Source organism: Heterodontus francisci, chromosome 34 (assembly GCF_036365525.1).
Source record: "Heterodontus francisci isolate sHetFra1 chromosome 34, sHetFra1.hap1, whole genome shotgun sequence".
In the NCBI taxonomy this organism is placed as follows: domain Eukaryota; kingdom Metazoa; phylum Chordata; class Chondrichthyes; order Heterodontiformes; family Heterodontidae; genus Heterodontus; species Heterodontus francisci.
In genome coordinates, this window is record NC_090404.1 from 20,680,019 (window position 1) to 20,703,453 (window position 23,435).

The window sequence follows — 23,435 nt, forward strand, 5'->3', positions numbered from 1 at the left end:
AATTGTACCATTATGACACCTCTAAAGGGGAGAAATTAAAGCATTGATGACAAAAGTTATATCAATAATTTTCCAAGAAATTATATTAAAATGGAGAAATAATACCGTTAAAGTGGGGGAAAAAACGGTAAACATGGAAAAATTGCAAAAATTGTAGGAATATATCTTCACATTAAAGGAGATAAAGTATCCCATTAAAAGAGAGAAAGGATATCATTAACATGAAGAAGCGTTAGTGGTAAATAAGAGCAGTGACAAGCTAATCAATGGTTTCTGTAACTAATATTTAAGTACAGTACATTACCTGGAACCCCGAAAGCTGCAAGGACAGGATAGTAAATGTCAATCTCCGGATATTTTACTGATCTGTGCATTTTTGTCAGAAGCTCTGAGCACTCTCTAATCTGCACTCAAAGATTGTCATATTTATACCTGATGTCAGGCTCCAGGGAGATAATTTAGCTTCCATACCTTAGATTTGCGATTCCTAAAAAGCTCCTTTAACTTCATGAAGAAATTCAAAATTCACATAATACAGGAATAATTCCTCAAGAAAAAGAGTTTCTGAGCTGTATTGTTACCCAGTTTATAGCAACAAACTGGTCTTTTATTTTCTTTCAGAGAGAGGTCACTTTCTTTGGTCTCTAACAGGTTCCAGCCAAACTGGTCTCTCCTTGCAAAGAGAAACTAAAGCTCCTTAGCAGCCAGTCATGTGACAGTCATTTCTCTCTGTTGAATGGTTTGGAAAAACAGATTGCCTTGCAATTGCTCCACCCAATTCAACATTGTCTGTTCTCAGAGAAATCCTTGTCTCGGTCTTAAAGGCACAAAGACAACTTTTGTGGCAACAGTTACTCTCAGTGTTGCCCGGTTACATTCCACTACAGAGATCCAGTTGTGCACGCTAATTCTCAGTGCTGAAATGTCCAATTCAACACAGGTGCATTCAGTGTTTACTGGTCAAGTTCAGTACAGTTGCATTCGGTAGAGACAAGTTCAATTAATGTGGTGATATTTAGTGTATATTGGCCCAGGTATTCACGGTAATATTCACTGTTGAAAGTTCCAGTTCAGCACATTCAGAGTGGGCAGATCCAGTTCTGTATTGTTGCTTTCAGTGACGCCAGCTTCAGTTCACTCGGTTCCACTGAATGTGGATAGGCCAATGTGATTTTGGCCAACTCAGCGTGATTATATCTAGTTTACAGACGGCTAGTTGAACACGGTTACTGCCAGCCTGCTCAGGTCTGGTACTGCACAGTTAGTTTCAGTGTGGAGGGGTGCAGTTCATCAGGGTCACATTTATTGTAGAAACGTGCAGTTTCGCATGGCTACATTCAGTGTGGACAAGCCCAGTTCAGCATGATTGCATTTAGTGTGCAGAGATCCAGTTAAGTGAGGTTGCATTCGGTGTGGACAGGATTTGGTGTGTCAGGAGGTGAGTTACTCGCTGCAGAATTCCCAGCCTCTAACCTGCTCTTGCAGTCAGAATTTATATTGCTAGGTGCAGTTACGTTTCGCCATAGAATGTCAACCTTAGTTACTCGATCCTTTTATTTCTATATGTGAATTTCTGACAAGGCAGGCATTTGTTGCGCATCCTAATTGCCTTTGATTAATACCATATCCAACACTATAGCTGTTACTCCAAGGCCTATAAATTGCCATAACATGTCTGAACTTCTCCTTATTATTTCGTAACTCTAACCATACTGATTTCATTTCCTACTCTTTCGATCCAAGATCCTTCCTTCTTACTGTCCTTATGTGGCCCTTTAATATCAGGGCAACCCTACTTCGTTTTTCATTTTGTCTGTCTGCGAAATGTCAAATACCCTGGAATACTTATTTATCAACCTTGGTCACCATGCAACCACGTCTCAATAATGCTATTAGATAATGCTATTAGGGCGGCACAGTGGCGCAGTGGTTAGCACCGCAGCCTCACAGCTCCAGGGACCCGGGTTCGATTCCGGGTACTGCCTGTGTGGAGTTTGCAAGTTCTCCCTGTGTCTGCGTGGGTTTTCTCCGGGTGCTCCGGTTTCCTCCCACATGCCAAAGACTTGCAGGTTGGTAGGTAAATTGGCCATTATAAATTGTCACCAGTATAGGTAGGTGGTAGTGAAATATAGGGACAGGTGGGGATGTTTGGTAGGAATGTAGGATTAGTATAAATGGGTGGTTGATGTTCGGCACAGACTCGGTGGGCCGAAGGGCCTGTTTCAGTGCTGTATCTCTAATCTAATCAAATAATTTATCCCTATCTGTGCCATTAGCTTGTCTATCATATTACAAATTCTCTGAGCATTCAGATAAAGCGGTTTCAATTTTAATTTTCTGCCATTATCCCCTGATTTTACCTTATTTACTGATACACTATTACTGTTAAACTCTCCATCGCTTCCTGTCACCTTTTGCTTATCTTTACCCAAAACGTTACACTGCTGTGTGCCCTTAACTTTTCTCCTGACATTTATAAATTCCCCATCATTTTAAGCCTCCCCAAATTTGTAGGTTAGGAGCACATAAGCTGAGAACGGTGGAGAACTGGTTGTCTTGGATTGGCAGTCCTAGGGATATGAGTCTATCAGAACAAACAGAGATTCTGAAGCCTGCTGACAATGAAGTTGTTAAATCGTAAATCGTACAGCTGAGAGGCGTTGTTCGTCTTTATCTTTCCTGCCCAGAAACAGGCACAACCTGCTCTATGCTCTGTTAATACTCCCTGCTCTGCAAAACGAACTTCACTGAGAGCTGTGATGTCAATATCCATTCGAGAAGCCTCTCTGGCTACCAGTCATTGGCGGTTTCTGTGGTCATTGAATCCGACATTGTACAGACATTCCAGCACGGAAGATTCAAGATGTCTGGTTTCTTTTTATTTTTGTAATGTGTTTCTTTTGCACTGCTGTAAGTCAACCAGGTGAGTTGAGACAAGCAATGTTTGGCTCCATCTCCACTCAGAGTAAGCAGTGTTATCCCCAGAGAAGGCTGTTTGGTCACTTTGGGTGTTCCCACATGACGTTGTTGTCTCAAGTCAACAGTCAAATGACCCACACGACTCAGTCACCGACATGCAGGATTGAAGCTGCGGCCACAAGTGCCACCTTGCACCTGTAATTTTTGCCTTTCCCTCAGCACTATAGGAATTTTGTTTCCTCTTGCGCTAAGTCTGCTTAAAACGGAGACCAGTTCACGCAGACTAATCCCACTCTTTAGACGAAGTGTTTCTCCACAGTGGCTCAGAAAGCTGAGACAGCTGCAGCAACCGCAAAGCTGTAGGGGTTTTATTAGTAGACTTCCCCTAACCTTAGGCTCAAGAGGGGTTATTTGCCCATAGCTGGGTTTTGATCCGTCATTTCCTTATGCCTGGACTGTCGCTGTTGAGAGGTCACTTTGCTGCATTGCCATGCTAGTCGTTGAATCCATCAGGTCTCCTCTGCCCGGTTCACTGCAACAGCCTGAGTGCTGACCTCGAGCTGGAGTAAATTGCGAGCCACACAGAGTTTTATTTGGCGGGGGGGGGGGGGGGGGGTGGTGGGGAGGCGGGGAGATGGGGCGTCCCCCGACGACACAAGCTGCTCAATGCAACAGCTGCTGACGTTCCTCCTCCTTGGCTGCAGCCATCGTGCAACGCCTGTTCACGTCCAGAACTCCCGAAGATTCCACACTAAATCCATTCAGTAAAATGCTGCATCAAAATTAAACTCCCATCACGCTCCATACTGAACCCCCTCAATAAAGGCCCACCTCAGCACTAAACCTCCACCCTCGCATTAAACCCAAATTCATTGCTAAACCTCTCAATAACACCCCCACCTCAGCACTAAACCCCTACAATTAAATGCCTACCTTAGCACTGAATACCCTGAATAAAACCCACGACTCATCAGGAACCCCTTCAATAAGGCGCCATCCTCAGCTCTAAATCTCTCAATAAAGCTCACAGCTCAGCACTAAATCCCTCAATTAAACCCCCACATCGGCACTAAATTGCTGAATACCTAATTCCCACTTCAGCACAGGGTCATAGAGTTATACAGCACAGAAACAGGCCCTTCGACCCATTGTGTCTGTGCCAGCCATCAAACACCTATCATACTAATCCCATTTTCCAGCACTTGGCCCGTAGCCTTGCATACCATGGCGTTTCAAGTGCTCATCTAAATACTTCTTAAATGTTCTGAGGGTTCCTGCCTCTACCAGCCCTTCAGGCAGTCTATTCCAGGTTCCAACCATCCTCTGAGTGAATTGTTTTTCCTCAAATCTCCTTCAAACCTCCTGCCCCTTACTTTAAATCTATGCCCCCGGTTATTGACCCCTCCGGTAAGGGAAAATTTTTCTTCCTATCTATCCTATCAATGCCCCTCATAATTTTGTATACCTCAATCATGTCCCCCCTCAGCCTTCTCTGCTGTAAGGAAAATAACCCTTGCCTACCCAGTCTCTCTTCATAGCTGAAATGCTCCAGCCCAGGCAACATCCTGGTGAATCTCCTCTGCACCCTCTCCAGTGCAATCACATCTTTCCTACAGTGTGGTGACCAAAACTTTACACAGTACTCCAGCTGTGGCCTAACGAGTGTTTTATACAGCTCCACCATAACCTCCCTGCTCTTGTATTCTATGCCTCGGCTAATAAAGGCAAGTATCCCATATGCCTTCCTAACCACCTTATCTACCTGTGCTGCTGCCTTCAGTGATCTATGGACAAGCACACCAAAGTCCCTCTGATCGTCTCGACTTCCCAGGGTAATACCATCCATTGTATATTCCCTTGCCTTGTTAGTCCTCCAAAAATGCATCACTGCATACTTCTCAGGATTAAATTCCATTTGCCACTGCTCCGCCCACCTTACCAGCCCATCTACATTGCCCTGTAATCTAAGGCTTTCCTCCTCACTATTTGCGATGCCACCAATTTTCGTGACATCTGCGAACTTACTGATCATACCTCCTGTATTCACGTCTAAATCATTAATGGACACTACAAACAGCAAGGGTCCCAGCACCGATCCTGTACTGCACCACTGGTCACAGGCTTCCATTCACAAAAACAACCCTCACCCATCATCCTCTGCCTCCTGTCACTAAGCCAATTTTGGATCCAATTTGCCAAATTTTCCTGGATCCCATGGGCTCTTACCTTCTTAACCAGTTTCCCATGTGAGCCCTTATCAAAAGCCTTATTGAAGTTCATGTAGACTATATCAACTGCTTTACCTTCAGCTATACATCTAGTCATCTCCTCGAAATATTCAATCAAGTTTGTTCGACATGATATCCCCCTGACCAAGCCATGCTGACTATCCCTGATTAATCCCTACCTCTCCAAGTGGAGATTAATCCTGTCCCTCAGAATCTTTGCAACAGTTTCCCAACCCCTGATGTTAGTCTCGCTGGCCTGGTTTATCACTGCCACCGTTCTTGAATAATGTTACCATATTCACGGTCCTCCAGTCAGCCGGTACATCTGCTGTGGCCAGAGAGGATTTGAAAATTTGTGGCAGAGCCCTTATTATCTCCTCCCTTGCCTCACATAACAACCTGGAATGCATCGCATCTGGGTGTGGGGATTTATCCACTTTTGAGCCCTCTAAACCAGCTAATACTTTCTCCCTTTCAATGCTAATTTGTTCCTGTCTATCACAATTCCCCTCCCTGATCTATAAACCTACATCATCCTTTTCCTTAGTGAACACAGATGAAAAGTAATCATTTGAAATATCACTGATGCCCTCCGGCTTCACACACGAATTGCCACTTTGGTCCGCAATGGGCCCTACTCTTTCCCTGGTTATCCTCTTGCCCTTAACATACTTATAAAACGCCTTGGGATTTTCCTTGATCTTGCCCACCAGTGTTTTTTCATATCCCCTCTTCGCTCTCCCAATTACTTTTTTAAGTAACCCCCCCCCCCCCCCGCTACACTTTCTGTACTCCTCTGGCGCCTCCGCTGTTTTGAGTGCTCTGAATCTGCCATAAACCTTCCTTTTTCCCGTTATCCAATCCTTTATATCTCTTGACACCCAGAATTTCCTGGACTTATTGGTCCTACCCTTCACCTTTATGGGAACATGTTTCCCTGAACTCGCACTATTTCCTTTTTGAATGAATCCCACTGATCTGGTGTAGACTTTCCTACAAGTAGCCGCCCCAGTCCACTTTGGCCAGATCCTGTTTTATCATATTGAAATCGGCCTTTCCCCAATTCAGTACCTTTATTTCTCATCCATCTTTGTCTTTTTCCATAACTGCCTTAAATCCTACCGAGTTATGGTCACTATCCACGAAATGCACCCCCACTAACACTTCTACCACTGGTCTGGCTTCATTCCCTAGGATTAGGTCCAGTACCGCCCCTTCTCTTGTAGGACTTTCTACGTGCTGGCTCAAAAAGCTCTCCTGTATGCACTTTAAGAATTCTGCCCCTTTAAGCCTTTTGCACTAAGACTATCCCAGTTGATATTGGGGAAAGTTGAAATTCCTTATTATTATTACCTTATTAATTTTATACCTCTCTGAGATTTGCCGAGATGTCTGCTCCTCTATCTCTACCTGGCCGTTTGGAGGCCTGTAGAACACTCCTGGTCAAGTGATTGCCTCCTTTTTGTTTTTAAGTTCTACCCATATGGCCTCATTTGAGGAACTTTATAAGACATCATCCCTCCTTACTGCAGTAATTGACTCTTGATCCAAAGTGTCATACCACCTCCTCTTCTGAATGCTGAAAGGAGAGGGCAGGGGGAGATGTGTGTGGTAGTGGCATCACATTGGATGTGGTGGAAAATGCATAGGATGATCCACTGATGTGGAGGCAGTTGGGGTGGTTGTTGAGGACAAGAATAACCTGATCGTCGTTTTGAGAGAAGGGAAGGGGTAAAGCAGAAGTGCTAGAAATGAGATGGACACTGTCCTGGTCGATGTCAACCCGGTGCAGCGGACATTCTGGGCTGAGGGAAAATGAAGAAATATTGGAAGAGCTAGTATGGAAGATTGAATCATCAGAACAGATGCTACGGAGACAGAGAAAATAGGAGATGGAATTGTGTCCTTGCCGAAAGTGGGGTGTGAGAACGTTTAGTCAAGATAGGTGTGGGAGTCAATGGGTTTCTTGTGAATATTGTTCGATAGCCTATCCCAGAATTGGACACAGTGAAGTTGAGGAAGGAAAGGGAAAGGTTGGAGATGGATCATCTGAAGTCTTGGGAAATTGGAAGCTAAGTTAATGAAATTTTCCTGTTCAGGGTGAGAGCAGGCTGATACAGCCATCATTGTATGGGTAAAAGAGGTGAGAGTGGGGGCCTGAAGCTATGGGATTACACACAGCAAGAGGTTCCAGTTGAAGGTAATGAGCGGAGTTAGTGGAGAACTTGTTCAATTTGTGAACAAGTTCTGCCAGGTGGAAGGCTGAGATGGTGGATAGGGACTGGTTGTGTCTTTGTTCAAAAAAGACAAGAAGAGTCCTCGGACTGTCTGAGTAGTAGATGGAGAGGTTGAGTGATTGGATATTGATGGTAAAAAGGGGAGGGTTCGGGCGAGGAAACTGGAAACTGATGAAGTTGCAGAGAGCATCAGAAGAGGCACTTATAGAATTGGAAAGAGAATGAATGAGACATTTTTCGCAATACATGTAAGCAAGGAAACATTGGATGCTGGAAATCTGAAATGGCAAGAGATGTTACCAGGCCTGCTGACTATTTCCAGCCTTTTATGTTTTAATTTCAGCTTAAATATAAGCTCGCTAATGAGGTCCAGCCCACTCTGGCAGTAACCATGTTGAGGTGGGCCTGTGCACACTGGAAGTAACCTTGCTGAATGGGATCTTGTCAACTCAGAATGTAAATGCGCAGATTGAAAGTAACCAATCTGATTTGGACGTGTCAACACTCAATGTAACCATACTGAGCTGGACCAGTCCACACTGAATGTTACCGCGCTGAACTGAAGTGGACTTGTCAACACTGAAAGTAAATTTACTGAACTGGTCCTGTCCACCAGAGCTTTGTCCACGCTGAGCTGGACAAAGTCCACACTGACTTTGATCTTGCTGAACCGGATCAGTCCACACTGAAATTAACGGTGCTGAACTGGACAGTTTCATGCTGAATATAACCGCGCTGACATAGATCTGGATCTGTCCATACTGAATTTATTGGGCCTATCCACGCTTAATTTAACCATGCTGAAGTGAACATGTCCTGTAGGCACCCTTTCTGGCATAGTGAATGTGACTGCGCTGGTAGGAACCTGTACACACCGAATGTAACTATGCTCAACTGGACCAGTTTACACTGAATTTAAAAACTCTGAACAGGACCTGTCCACACTCACTGCAACGACGCTGAACTGGACATGTTCACACCGAATGAAACTGTGCTGAACTGGACCTGTTAACGCTGAACTGGACCAGCCCACATTGAATATAATGACCATGATCTGGACAAGTTCACACTGAAGGCAATCGTGAATAATTGGATCTGTGCACACTAACTGGAGCTGACCACACTGAATACACAGACATTTGTGTCAAAGTGGGTGTGCAGTCTCAGGGAGATTTGGAACCACGTGGCATGCGACCCATGATCACACGGACTGAACAATAATCAGGAAGAGAACTTGGTAACGTTTTCCTTTCAGACCAGAATATCTCTGGTCACTTACTCCTTGTGATGTGACCACTTAACTCAGTATTGAGGGACCTAAACCCAATAATGTCTCAGGTATAATGCTCACTTTCACTATTCACTTATTTAACATTTCATTATTTTTTATGAAGAAATGTAACTAGGTTCATGCTGTAGTCTCTGAATATTTAACTTTAGAGCCGTGTCAGTGCCCTTGAGAAACATTCCATGCCATCAAAACAATAACTAGATCCTGACTTCAGCTTCACTAATCTGCTTCAATTAGTGTAATTAATGTAAAACATCAAACCATCTCATTATCTCCCTGGAGTCTGACATCAGGTATAAATATGACAATCTTTCAGTGTCGTGAAGAACGCGCTGAGAACTTCTAACAGAAATGCACGGATCACCAAAAGGTCTGGTGTTTGCCATTTACTATCCCGTCCTTGCAGCTATTGGGGTTCCAGGTAAATATTTCAGTGAGTTATTATTGCGGTAATCATTGGTTAGCTGTCTCACTGCTTCGATTTACCAGTAGTGCTTCTCTACGTTACTGATGTCCTTTCTCATTTAACAGGACAACTTCTCCCTTTTAACTGGTATCATTTCTCCTTTTTTACAGTATCACTTTTTCCACTTTGTCAGTATTAATTCTCCATTTTGATGACATAATTTCGTCCATTTACTGACATAATTTTTCATCATAAATGGTGTTAATTCTCTCCTTCAACTGTGTCATGTCTCCCCTTCACTGGCATAGTTTCTTTTCATTATCGGTATATTTTCTTCCCTTCAATGGTATGCTACATTTCCTTGACCAGTACCATTTCATCCCTTTAATTATATAATTTCCCCCATTTATTGCTGCCATCTCATGATCGTGTTATTATGGGTAAATTAGCACGCTATTATCACAGTATAAATGTAGTTCTATTGTGTTATTGACACTGTCACTATGGGCATATTAACACACTGTTATCATGCTGTAAATGTAGTTCTATTGTGTGATTGACACTGTGACTGTGAGTGAATTATCACACTGTTTTCACAGTGTAAGTGTAGTTGTATTGTGTCATTCACTTTGATAGTGACAGAGTAATTCCCACAAATGATTTATTTATTTAGACTATTGAACCACTGTATAATTCCTACTGGATTTAATGAATGATTTTATTGAAAGGCCATTATTAACCATTGACATAAATGTGAGCAACGTCGCAGTAGTCTTTTTATCAATGATCTGTATTTGCACCAAAATCTCAGAGTGCAGTGTTTCTGCTCTCAGTCTCTAACTCTCACTGGTTCATCCCTCTGTCCTCTTCCACATTAGCTGATTGTCCTACAGTGCCCGCTGCTGATTTCGGGTGTTCCATCTGCTCCTGGAGCCTGGAAATGTCCCGGACTGTTCCTGTCTTCATTATTTTCTCCACATTTAGTGAGGCCGCATTCCTGGTGACATCGCTTGCATCTTAGCCACTAAGTTTTAATTTCAATATCCACTGTAGGACTAAGCAGGTAATTTATCCCAACAGTGCAGCAAGGTACTGGGAAAGTGCTGCATTATAGGAGGGACCTTTCCCCAAATGGCACTTCATCACTTTCCAGTTCTGGTGGTTCAGATCGCTACCAAAGATCCCAGGTGACTATCAGGTAAAAGGCTGGGAGGCTATGACTGCATCTCCACCAACATCCCCTCCGCAAAGTCAGGAAAAAAGTTGTCTGTTCGCTGCTCGCTGTTTGAGATCTTTTTGAACAAGCTGACTTCTGATGGTAACTACTTTTAGAGTAATTGATTGGATGAGGACAGTTTAGGTCATCAGCAGGGTATAATGAGTTTTAAATGCAGGTTTTTCCTATTATCTTGTTAGTTGCCACTTTTCTTGTCGGTTATTGTGTTATTCCTTGCTTTTTCCCATGATTTTGATGCTATTTACTTCTTGATTTGATGCTTCATACTGGTTTCAATGCGTTTCTAGCATCTTCTTGTACCCCAATATATTTCATTGTATTATTGCACATCTTGATATAATTGGCCCATTTTATGTTTAATCCAGATGATCATTTTAAACACAGTAACAAAGGTCGGTAGGGTAAACGATAATTTCCAACACAGCATCACGTGTCAAAGCTGTAAATTTCATGAAGAATCCTGCAAAACGAATTTTGCGGGGAATTGGACCAGTAACCCGACTCTTCTCCCTAACTTCCACACATACATTCTCCCTCTTTCTCTCACCAGTCTGTTTCTCTTACAGCTAACTTGGCAGTAATTGTGATTCTGCCCCGAGGAAGATGCGGCCTCTCCAGATGTATCACTTACTACCTGGTGTCCATGGCAGTGACGGATCTCCTGCTCATTATCACCATTGTGATATTAAATCGGATTGCTGGTATTTATTTTCCGGGCAGTTTCCTGTCCATCACACCAGTATGCAGACTCCATTTTCCCACAAGCTATGCGATCATAGACTGTTCTGTCTGGATAATGGTCGCCTTCACGTTTGATCGATTTGTGGCCATTTGTTGCCAGAAGCTGAAAATAAAATATTGTACCGTGAAAACAGCGGCGTGGGTTATAGCAATAGTGTCTATACTCAGCTGTCTAAAAAATACCTTCTGGTATTTTACACTTGAGCCTTTGTACATGGTTAACAATATCCCTTGGTTCTGCAGCTTAAAATTAATATTTTACACGTCACCTGCATGGGCCGCGTATGACTGGATTCATCGCATTTTAACCCCTTGTCTCCCGTTCATTCTGATTTTACTGCTCAATGCACTGACTGTCAGACGCATTCTCGCGGCCAGCAGAGCACGCAGGAGACTCCGAGCCCGCAGCAATGAAGATACACAGAGTGACCCAGAGTTGGACAAGCGGAGAAAGTCCATTGTTTTACTCTTTGCCATCTCTGGCAGTTTCATCCTGTTATATTTGCTGTATTTTATAACGACCCTCTATGTCCGAATTGCAGACGTTACTTATTTTTCAGGCTCTAATTTCAGTGAATCAGCATTCATTCTGGAGGAAAACGGATATATGCTTCAGCTTTTGAGTTGCTGCATCAATCCATTTATTTATGCAGGGACCCAGAGTAAATTCAGAGGGGAGTTAAAGAATGTGGTGAAACATCCACTTAGTCTAATTGTTAAATTGGTCAGATCATGAAAACGGTAAAATCCACCCTCCCAGATACATAGTCACTCGGTTTGAGATCCTTGCTCTGTGTCTGAATTCAAGAATATGTAAGGAAAACTGTATCTGTGTACAATGAAATGTTGTAATCTGCTCTCAGTTAGTTTCCAGTTCTCTTGCTGCTACTGACTCAAGCATTCCCATCAGCCCGGTCAGTCTCGGAGTATTTCTACATTCCTATTAGTGACAGAGACCCCCGACCTCTGATCTGTTATTGTATACCAAATTTTAACTGTTTAATGAAGAAATCGCAATATCCCTGATGGGAATGATTTTGATATTCAGGGTAGGATACGCTCCTAAAGGCGAACACACACTGTCCCCACGTATTGTTCTCCACTCACTAAGCATCGCGCCACAGCCACACTCCGGTGTCCATAAGCAAAGGAACAAGAAGTTGCTGGAGAAAAAAGACAAAACACCATCTAGCTCACCATGAACTCTTTCATTGGCCAATTAGGACAATACCAGCAGTGTCATTGAGTAAAGTAAAATAAATATAACAAAAGTCCCCCTCCCTTTAAAGGACACAACAGTAAAGGAAATGAAATAGGAAACTTATGAAATTAAATGTGGATATTATCTTCACTATCGGCTATGCACTCGAGTCAATTTGCTTTCGACCATCCTGGCAATCCCATGATACTGGAGTTGTTGACAAGCAATCGATCGCTATCAATTAGATACAATAGACCCAGAGAAGAGGTGAGGAATACCAAACTAGTGGAGAACTTAAGGATCCATTGGACCAAAGTCATCTGTTCCTCCTGTCATGAACACGTGCTGAATGATGATGTTTGAATTCGTCAGTCGGAAACCTGAATTGCATTTTAATAAAAAAGCAGGAGACAAAGAACTTGAACTTTTAAAAAGAACGCAGGAGGCACAAATCTGATAAAAGTATGCCTGCCAGCAACTAAATGGCTACCACAATTTGCATCGAAATACCTCACCTACCAAGCTACTGAGGTGGAGATGAATGCTTAGTTCATCTCCCGCCATAACAATGGCTTGCGAATTTTGAATCTTTACCTCCATAAACAAGACATTCAAAGCCATCTTGGAACATTAACACTGGTAGAGACGAGCCTCATAGTGTAAACACTGAAACAATGGGACCGGAGAGACATTGAAATTCTTATACTTAAACTCATTTACATGCAAAAGAGGGAATACACTGGGTCTCTCTCTCTCTCTCTTTCTCTCTCTCTCTTTCTCTCTCTCTCTCCCTTCCTTCCTCTCTCTCTCTCTCTAACTTGCACAGTAGGAATCAATATTGACTGTTTTCTAGGGAGCCTACTCTATATATCGACCACTCAGTGATTTTTTTTTTTCAGCAGATTAGTTTTGAATTTACCCATTTCAAGTGCAACCTGTGATCTCTGATTTATTGTTGTGGACGAGGCAAGATAACTTGTTGAGCTCGACATTATCTGGTCCCTTTAGAATCTTAAAAAAATATATAGAAAGCAGACAACTTCTCCACTTTTCCGATGAGAGCATGCTCAATTTAAATAATCGTTGCTCACAATCCAATCTACACCATCCCCTCAATTATTCTGGCTGCTGTCTTCTGTGTCCATTCAATAGCTGCAACATCCTCTCATGTCCAGCTGTGTACACAGTAATTTAAGTGCGGTAGCACCAATGATTAATAAAGTGGCAGGATTAACTCAATATCTCGAATCGATCTTGATCTGTTAATACATCCCGGTGTCTGATCTGTTTTGCTCTTTATTGTGATAGCTTCAATTTATTGTAAATCGGAAACCACAGATCTTTTATTTTCCATTCAAACCAACTTCTTTTCATTTAAGTGATGTTCCCTTATTGGATTTCTTGTCTCCATGTGAAGTGTTATGTATTTACCTGCATTGAATGTCATCTGTTGCTTGCATGCCCAATTTCCAAACAATTTCACCCGTCTTTAGTTTATCCTGTTCAGTTTGCAGTCTTTGCATCTTCGTCAGCTTTGTTGCATGTACAAATGTAGTTGGTGTACTTGTGAATCCTAGTTCCAGATCATTTATAAAGCTGTTAACTAAAAACAGTCCAAAAGAGATTTCCGTGGAACCTACAGGGAACATTTGCCTAGGACGATGACAATCCCTGTATCACCACCTTTTCGGTTCTATCGATCAATCAATTACAAATCTATTTTAAAATATTTCCATTTCAGACCCATGCTTTCCAGAGAAAGTCTGTCAAAGGCCGACAGAAATCCAAACACTCCACGTCCATCACCGTGTCCCTATCAAGCTCCTCTGTCACATGCTTAAAAAAAACTAGTGAACTAGGTTGGCAAAGGCCTCCCCGTCGTGAACACGTATTGATTATATTTTAAGATTATATCGATACACAATGCCCTGTTCTTTGCAGACAGAAAGAACATGTACAATCATTGCGCCTGCTTCAGTTAAACAAAATAAGTGACAGCAATTCGCTGCTTCATTCCTCAGGGGTGACCAATTGGCCTTGACCAATAAGAGTCACGTTGCCAGACTTACATTGCAAAGAAAGCTTGGCAGTTAACTGTCAGTCACCATAAATTGGTGCATTCTCCATGGTAACGCCTGTACCATAAGAGTTCACTTCCAGTGTCCCTGACGACCGTGTGTGCAGGAAGTGTATCCATCTTCAGTTACTGGCTACCCACATTACGGAGCTGCAGCTGCGGGTGGATTCACTGTGGAGTATCCGTGATGCTGAGATCATAGTGGAAAGCAAGTTTAACGAGGTGGTCACATCGCAGGCAAATGCTAAAAAGGTAGAAAGAGAATAGGTTACCACCAGGGAGAGTAGAGGAATGCAGGTAGTGCAGGAGTCCACTGTGACCATCCCCCTGTCTAACAGGTGTACCACTTTGTATATTGTTGGGGGAGACGGCTCAGGGGAAAGCAGCAAGAGCATCATGGGTGGCTCTGCTGCACAGGAGGGGAGGAAGAAGTCTGGCAGGGCTATGGTGACAGCGGATTCAATCGTAAGGGGAACAAACAGGCATTTCTGTTGCCACAAAAGAGTCTCCCAGATGGTATGTTGCCTCCCTGGTGCTGGGGTCAAGGATGTCTCTGGGTGGCTGCAGGAATTTCTGACGGGGGAGGGCGAGCAGCCAGTTGTCGTGGTACATATCAGTACCAATGACATAGGTAAAAAATAAAAGGACTAGGTCCTACAAGCTGATTATAGGGAGTTAGGACGTAAGTTAAAAAGGGGGACCTCTAAGGTAGTAATCTCAGGGTTGCTACTAGTGCCATGTGCTCACGAGAGCAGAAACAGCAGGATATATCAGATGAATACGTGGCTGGAGAAATGGTGTAAGGGGGAGGGATTCAGATTCTTGGGACTTTTTTCATTCATTCATGGGATGTGGGCGTCGCTGGCTAGGCCAGCATTTATTGCCCATCCCTAATTACCCTTGAGAAGGTGGCAGTGACCTGCCTTCTTGAACCGCTGCAGTCCATATGAGGTAGGTATACCCACAGTGCTGATAGGAAGGAAGCTCCTGGATTTTGACCCAGTGAAGGATCAGCAATGTGGGCGGCACCGTGGCGCGGTGGTTAGCACCGCAGCCTCACAGCTCCAGCGACCCTGGCTACTGCTTGTGCAGAGTTTGCAAGTCCTCCCTGTGACTGCGTGGGTTTTCGCTGGGTACTCTGGTTTCCTCCCGCAGTCAAAGACTTGGAGGTTGGTGGGTAAATTGGCCATTATAAATTGCCCCTAGTATAGGTAGGTGGTAGGGGAATATAGGGAAGGTGGGGATGTGGTAGGAATATGGGGTTAGTATAAATGGGTGGTTGATGGTTGGCACAGACTCGGTGGGCCAAAGGGCCTGTTTCAGTGCTGTATCTTTACATAAAAGAAATAAATATAGTTACAAGTCAGGATGGTGTATGAATTGGAGGGGAACGTGCAGGTTGTGCTGTTCCCATGCATTTGCTGCCCTTGTCCTAGGTGCTGTCTAAGGAGCCTTGGTGCGTTGCTGCAGTGCATCTTGTAAACAATATTAACTTCTCGTAGCTCTGCTTTCTTCACATTGAAAACCAGTGAAAAATTACAAAGCTAAACAATGCACAAAAGATTTAAAGGAGAGTGTGACCATGGATAATTGCTAGTGTGAACAGCTCTTGCATATTCATCTATTCCGTATCTGAATGAAGCAGGAAGATGAGATCCTGGTGCTTATTTATCCTGTTATCTGCAAAGCCCATTGCTTCTCAATGTCCTGCATCTTTCATTCCCACTCCATGTTTTCCAGGTAAAGCTGGGTCTCATGAATTTGGTGCGTTTACATCAAGTAGCTAATTCACCTGGGAGCTGGAGGAGCAGATGCAGCTGGAGGAAAAGTAGTGATTGAAGCAGAAGGAGATGCCACATGAAACTGGCAGAATTTGCTATGTGTCAGTTGTCTCTATTGATGTATAATGGCCGTGCATTGCCTTGCACATTTCACAGGAGCCATGTTAATTAGGTTGGTGCATTTTGGAAATTGAAATTTGAACATCTGCAGCTTTATGTTCGTGACAACAAACTCGGTGCTGTCATTGCCTGGACAAGGCTTTTGTGTTCTAGCTAAACATTCTTTTTGTTTTAACGAGAAACTAAACTGTGGCGAAGGTGGCCTGAAATGAAGAAATAGCAAAAGCAGCGTGGACAAGCTAACTCGCAGTGAAGTCTGGCAGATTTCCTGGTAATCTTGATGTCAGAATTCGGTGTTTTCTCCACCGCAGACCTGGTTACATTCCCAGTCAGAGCATGAAACTTTCTTGCTGCTGTATGAACTGTTACAAACAAAATGCATTCTCTGCTGAATAAAAGCAAATAAAGCTCAGCAGGTCTGGCAGCATCTGTGGAGGGTCCATGAGGCTGGTGCACTTCATTTAGTCTACATAGATTTTTACAAGGCTTTTAACAAGGTCCAACATGGAAGACTGGTCAGCAAATTAAAAGCTTACATGATATAAGGGGATCTGGATCCAACATTGGCTCATTGGCAGGAAGCAAAGCATAATGGTTGAAGGATGTATTTCTGACCGTTAAGCTCTTACCTGTGGGTTCCAACTTCTGGAGGAGTCTAAATTTGTAAGTCCCACCCTGTTTCTCAGTGGGTACATATCTGTTCTAAACCTTCTGCTCCTCCTTGAATGCCTCCCACTGCTCTGACACTGATTTACCTACAAGTAGTTGTTTTCAGTCCATGTTTACTCAATCAAACCTCTGATTTGTAAAATTAACCTTCTCCCAGTTTAAAATTTTAACTATTGGTCTATCTTTATAATTTTATAACTGCACTAAATCTAACTGAATAATGATCATTGCCACCAAAATACTCTCCCACTGGTACCCCTTGCACCTGCTCAGATTTTCCCCTAAAACGACATCTAGAACTGCCCCTTCTCTTTTTGGGTTTGCTACGCATTGGCTAAAAATTATCCTGAATACACTTTAAGAATTTTGCTCCATCTATACTTTATGCACTTCAGAATTATACATAAGTATGGAATCTTCATTTCCACATTTATAAACATTGGATTGTTTGTTTGATGCAGATATCAAGCAGAGTCACTGAGCTGCACGAAAGGAAATTGGTATTAAATTAAATTAAAATCTCAATTATCTATCGCTGTGTAGTGTGAGGGTACTTCATGATGAAACAGTCTCTGCTCAAGAAAATTCTGAAAGGGAACATCCCCTCTTGCATTTTTCACTCTTCTAATTTTCACCATTGTATTTTAAGATGAAGCTGCACCATGAAACATTTTGCTGTCTTCAAAAGGTGTAACCTCCCCATGTGGGGATTAAATTCTCATTCCCCATGTGATAAGTAGGGATACTCACCACTGAACTAATAAGAAACTAACACAACCCACAGTTCTAGCATTCCGTACATAAGCATCAGGCCAGGAATTGCACTGTTACCAGACATGGGTTCATCCACCAGCCCCGGAGAGAGGATTTTTATTCCAGACAGTGTCAGAGGAGAGGGAAACAAAGAGTAAAGGAGACAGAAATATATGCAGGATTTTATCACCTGCAATTGATGATTGGTTCTGCGGGGAGTTGGTTAAACTTTGAAATGATCAGAAAGGTAGGCAGTAGGATCTGAGGGCTCAGACAGAATTCACATCAGATTGTTAAGTTTATCATCTTAGCCACTCAGCTACAACTGCATACTGGAAGGCATTGTGCTTAGTAAATGGAGTTCGGCCATAAAAGCAAAGTTAAAAATAAACTTGCCCAACTTGGGATGAAACTTCGCACAAAAGCAAAATACCGTGATTGCTGGAAATCTGAAATAAAAGCAGAAAGTGCTGGAAATACTCAGCAGGTCCGGCAGCATCTGTGGGGAGAGAAACAGAGTTGATGTTTCAGGTCGATGACCTTTCAGTAGATCTCAATGTCCCCTCTTCTTCTGCCATTCTTCTTCAATCTGCATCCTCTGGTATTTCAATCCTTCAGTCATTAGAAACAGTTCCTCTTTAATTCTTCCAGCTAAACCTTTCATTTAAACACATCTATCAATTCTCCTCTCTCCTTCTCTGCTCTAAGATGAACAACCCCAACTTCTACAGTCAATCCACGAATCTGGAATCTCAAATTCCTGAATTCTATTTTCCTGCAGCAGTGCTGTTGAGAAATATACAATTATGAAAAGGTACAGCACTGAAGGAGGCCATTCGGCCCAACATGATTCTTTAGCAGAGTCATTGTGATTGGTTGATCAGGAGTGATATTTGTGCCAGTTTGAACAGCAGACAGAAAAAGCTATCCCATTCCCAGCCACATTTTACTTGCACCAGCATCCCTTCTGTCAGCTTATTACTCTGTGTTCTAAACTTTTCAGAGCCCTTCACTTGTTTTCTTTCACTCCCCGAGCACTGGCTCTGAAATTGTTATCGACTTGTTACAGTTCTGTCTTCTCCAGCTCTGATGAATAATCACTGACCTAGAGCTAATTGTGTTTTTCTCTCCACTGATACCGCCAGCGGTGTTGAGCATTTTCTGTTTTCATTTAGCAAGTGAGTCATGTATGTGAGAGTTGTCACAGCAGCAAGAACATATCATTTTGCTATCCATTATTACGAGAGGAATTGAAAATATAAGTAAGGATGTTACGCTTCAGTTATGCAGGACATTGGTGCGACCATATCTCGAACACTGTGCAGTTTTGGTCTCCTTATTTAAGGAAGGGTGAATGCATTGGAGGTGGTTCAGAGGAGGTTTACTAGATTGATACCTGGAATGAGCAGGTTGTCTTATGAGGAACGGTTGGACAGACTGGGCTTGTTTTCACTGGAGTTTAGAAGAGTGAGGGAGACTTGATTGAAGTATATAAGATCCTGAACTGTCTTGACAAGGCGGTTGTGGAAAGTGTGTTTCCTCTTGTGGGTTATTCCAAAACTAGGGGGCACTGTTTGAAAATTATGAGTCGCCCTTTTAGGACAGAGACGAGGAGAATTTTTTCTCTCAGAGGGTTGTGTGACTTTGAAATTCTCTGCCTCAGGAGGTGGTGGAGGTGGAGACATTGAATATTTTCAAGGCAGAGGTAGATAGATTCTTGTTAGGCAAGGGAATCAGCGATTATCGGGGGTAGATGGGAGTGTGGAATTCTAGTCAGAAATAGATCAGCCATGATATTATTGAATAGCGGAGTAGGATCGACGGGTCGAATGGCCTACTTCTGCTCCGAACTGGTGTGGTCGAATTTTCTGATCAGGAATCAACCCTAGGCCACGGCAGTAAATGCACTGAATCCTAACCACTCGACCACCAGTGAAGATTGGCAATGCCGTTTCAGGTTAGTTGCTTTTCCCATTTTTTCACTTTCAGTCGGAAATTGCTCCGATTCCATGAAGATTCGAGTTCTGCCGCCGTCATTTTACACATAGAAACCTGGTTCAAACTAATGAAAGCAGACCACATTCCCATTCATTCATTGGAGGTTCAATTTCCTTCAAAACATTGCAAGGATCTTTATTTAAAATGCGTTTTTTTTCCTGGTAGTTTTCTTTCTCATCCATTTTCACCTTTATTTCAGTTTCTAACAAATTCACAATATCTAATTGATATCGATAAATTTGTACATTTCCAAGGAGCAAAATGAGCATTGCTTCATTCAGCTCAATAGATTATAGCAGATGTCCGTTTGGTAAATGAGTCTGTGATCTCCCCAGAGAGTCAACTCATGAAAACTGATACACAATCGCTGTGAGCAGGATTTGAACCTGCGTGGGGAAACCCCATTGGATTTCAAGTCCAACGCCTTAACCACTCGGCCATCACAGCGCTGCATGGCTAGCATTAAGTTATTAGTACAAAACATCAGTGAATTGCCCTGAACATATCGTGGGGACTCACTGTCTTTGAGCCTTGCGTTTATGTGAAGATGAACATGATGTAATCAGTGAATTTTGCAGCACAGAAGCACAGAAGTCCACCCGCCGAGCCCGTACCAGCTCTTTGAAAGAACTGTCAGGTTAATCCCACAATCCATCTTTTTCCCATCACCCTAGAAATACATCCTCATCTCTTGTCGCTATTTTCTGTTTTATGTCCCTCAGCAAGTTATGTATCCACGCTGGCCCTGGTCCTTTAATTCCATCACTTTAATTTTTCTAACAGCTCGATTATGTGGTATTTCACCAGACGCCTTTTGAAAGTCCATGTGCAAAGCATCAATCACATGACCGCTATCCTCATCAACTTTCTCCGTTACTTCATCAAAGAACACATTTCATGAGAAAAGCACGAACTGCCATGAAAACAAAACCCAGTTCCTCAGTTCACATCCCTCGTCCCAGACGATTCCTCAAAGAAATATTATCAACTATCCGACGTTGTCCTTCCAAAGACCCAGCCCTGTTTCTGTAGTGTGTATCTGCCGAGCGGTCACTCAGAGCCAAATGTATGGACTGAGTTCAAGGCCCAAATGGACACTGGTGTGAATGGAACATGTGCAACCGAGAAACAGCGGTGGTAGCCGAGCAATGTTAAAGGCTTTAAGAACGTGAAAATGAATGTTACAGTCGGCTAAGCCAAAGTAAAATAAAATTGAAGCAAATTAGTATTAATAGTGGAAAGAATAATCTGAGAGAAGAGGCGGGTTTGAATGTTGGAGAGTGAAGCACAGGCGTGTGTAAGTGCGATGATGTAAAAGGAGACAGTAGGCTTTCTCCATCCGGAAGAAATACATTTTCATGGAGTAAAGGTTGGTTATTTGCTGTGCTCTATTCGCAGGTGCTGTTATGCATTGATTGTAGAGTAGGTTGAGCATTTTTATAGAGTCTCAGGAGAATAACTCATTTCTTATATGCATCTAATTATTTACACTCTCCACAAGCCTATCCAGCTAGTACACCTCGTGTTGCTTCTACCTTCTTCCAAGCCGAACACCCAAGTGACAGTAACATCATTAACACTAAAGTAGGAGGGGTTTACTCTCACTGTCTCAACATTAACCCTTTCAGGCCTTTATACTACAGGTGGAGCAGTCGGTTTAAGACATAAAGCAAGCTCTCCCTTGATTCGGTTTGAATTGGCGTTGCTGTGACCCACAGCACAGAGTATTCACTGGTGTACAGTCACCCTAAATCAGCTGTGACAGTCTTACTGCCATGATTGTTAGTGAAAGATCTTTTGGGTGAAGAGTACCTCTCCACAAAAGCTGCCTCAGCTGCTGAAAATTTCCAACATCTTTATTTTACTCTTTCCATTTTAGCAGCTTTTATTATGACAATACAGCATGAAGTATGGTAGCATTGGGGTTGGAACCCCCATCCATCAACGAAACAATGCATAAACCCATCTCTTCAAGCCACATGAACACAGCTTCAGCTGCTGTACTGATGACTGGTAATTAAAACCTAGCTTTCTTGCTGTATGTCCTCTGAGTCCAGGGCTTCGTAATGAGAATGAAGGAAATAAGAGAGCTTTCCAAGCCCTGTTCCCAGGACGATGTGGCTTAGAGGTCCAGTCGGTGGATCAAACATCCATTATGCCCTCCATGCATGGCTTTGAATTCCATCATTGTTGTTGTGTTCCAGACTTGAAGTGTTTCTTTTTTTCCATTTTTCAACACATCCAAGAGTGCTGCATCTGAGTCCCATCCTTCCCCAAGCCGCAGTGCAGGAGTTATACATTGCTGGCTTACTCTGTTTGCTCAAATCTGCAAAGCCATAATTTCCAGCCAAATAGGGAGGTGTGGAGAGTGTAAGATCTGAACTATGTGAAGTATCAAAGTGGATAATCGTGTCCTGGTGAAAGGAATATCTCTTCACAGATGCTCCCAGACCTGCTGAATGTTTCCAGAATTGCCAGTTTTTAATTTTATGCTTTCATGATAACAGGTTTTTTTTTCTTGCTTCAGGGGTGTAGCTCCAGGCAAAACACTTCTGTGCTGTTCTCATGCACAACTTTTCTCTTTATTTTCCTGCACACGCTGTTAAGGCGGCCGTTTCCCAGACACTGTGCTTTGACGTGGCTCTCAAAACCCTTTTCTCACAGTTTTAGGAGGTCTAAGCATTTCTTAGTGAATTCACAAGGACACTGGGATCACAGAGGCTGTGAGGGAATATAAGGGGTTAATATGTGATCCAGGGGATCTGAAGGCAAGAAGTGTGTACCAGTGAGAGTAAAGGATTCTCAGAGTATATCAAAAAGATAAAGACAGAGCCTATTAGAGAAGATCATGAGCTTAAGGAGAATCAAAGCTTCTAAGGATTGCTCAGGATGTATCAGATAGAATAATGAACACTCAGGATGTGTCAGATATGCTAAGGATTGCTCAGGATGTATCAGATAGGATAAGGAAAAATCATGAAGACTCGAAATAGGTAAATAACACACAGCGGTTATTGGAGATGGTAATGGACGTCGAAAAAAGATCAGCGAGGATAAGGAATGCCCAGGATGTATCAGAGAGGATAAGGAAAAATCAGGATGTATCAGATAGGGTAAGGAACACTGAGGATGAATCATAGGGTGTGAGGGATGCTCAGAACATGTAAGACAGAGTGTGTTACACTCAGGATATGTAAAAGACACTCTTGTAGCCCAACTGCTTAGCTCAGTCCCTTTGGTATAGAAGGTTCAAGTCTAATATCATTGAGGCATTTAAGATGTAATGGATTGATTGGATTGATGGAGTGAAACTATCGGATTGTGGTGTTTTGAACAAAGAGGGAAAACAAGAAATAATAAAGTACTCTACCCACACTGGAACAATACAGGAAAAATCAGGATATGGATAAAGACACTCAGGCAGGCACAGGATAAATTCACAGGTAATGGCAGCGAAATGACCATTATGTTGTATAATTAATTTACCTCCATATTTAGCAGGACCACGAACAGGGTGGACATGATGTGAGAAGATGAGATCGACAAAACAGTGAAGGCTATGAGGATAAAAAGGGAGAATTGGTTGGCAGTCCCAGTAAACTAAAGAAGATAAAACTTCTGTGCTCAATGGCACAAGAAAGGAGATGGTAAAGGGACAATATATATAGAGAGACTTGCATTTATGTAGCACTTTTCATGACATCAGGACATCCTAATGTGCTTTACAGCCAATGAAGTACATCTGAACGTAGTCATTGTTGTAAATTAAGAAACGTG

General features: G+C 42.7%; 1 protein-coding gene and 1 non-coding gene across 2 annotated transcripts; one reads left to right on the top strand and one right to left on the bottom strand.

Annotated features, from left to right (window-relative positions):
- Positions 1-9,026: 9,026 nt before the first annotated feature.
- On the top strand, positions 9,027-11,795 carry LOC137348518 (probable G-protein coupled receptor 139). Its single transcript, XM_068013827.1, has 2 exons — positions 9,027-9,096; positions 10,885-11,795. The coding sequence occupies exons 1-2, from the start codon at positions 9,027-9,029 to the stop codon at positions 11,793-11,795; spliced, it is 981 nt and encodes a 326-aa protein (XP_067869928.1).
- Positions 11,796-20,023: 8,228 nt separating this feature from the next.
- On the bottom strand, positions 20,024-20,105 carry trnas-uga (transfer RNA serine (anticodon UGA)). Its single transcript has one exon. It is a non-coding gene; the product is annotated as a tRNA-Ser (tRNA).
- Positions 20,106-23,435: the final 3,330 nt, after the last annotated feature.

What these genes read in the sequence shown, in the direction of transcription:
- LOC137348518 (XM_068013827.1), top strand. Translation starts at nt 9,027, where the DNA reads ATGCACGGATCACCAAAAGGTCTGGTGTTTGCCATTTACTATCCCGTC. An exon ending in TGCAGCTATTGGGGTTCCAG is followed by an intron (nt 9,097 to 10,884) that starts GTAAATATTTCA and finishes TTTCTCTTACAG; the next exon opens with CTAACTTGGCAGTAATTGTG.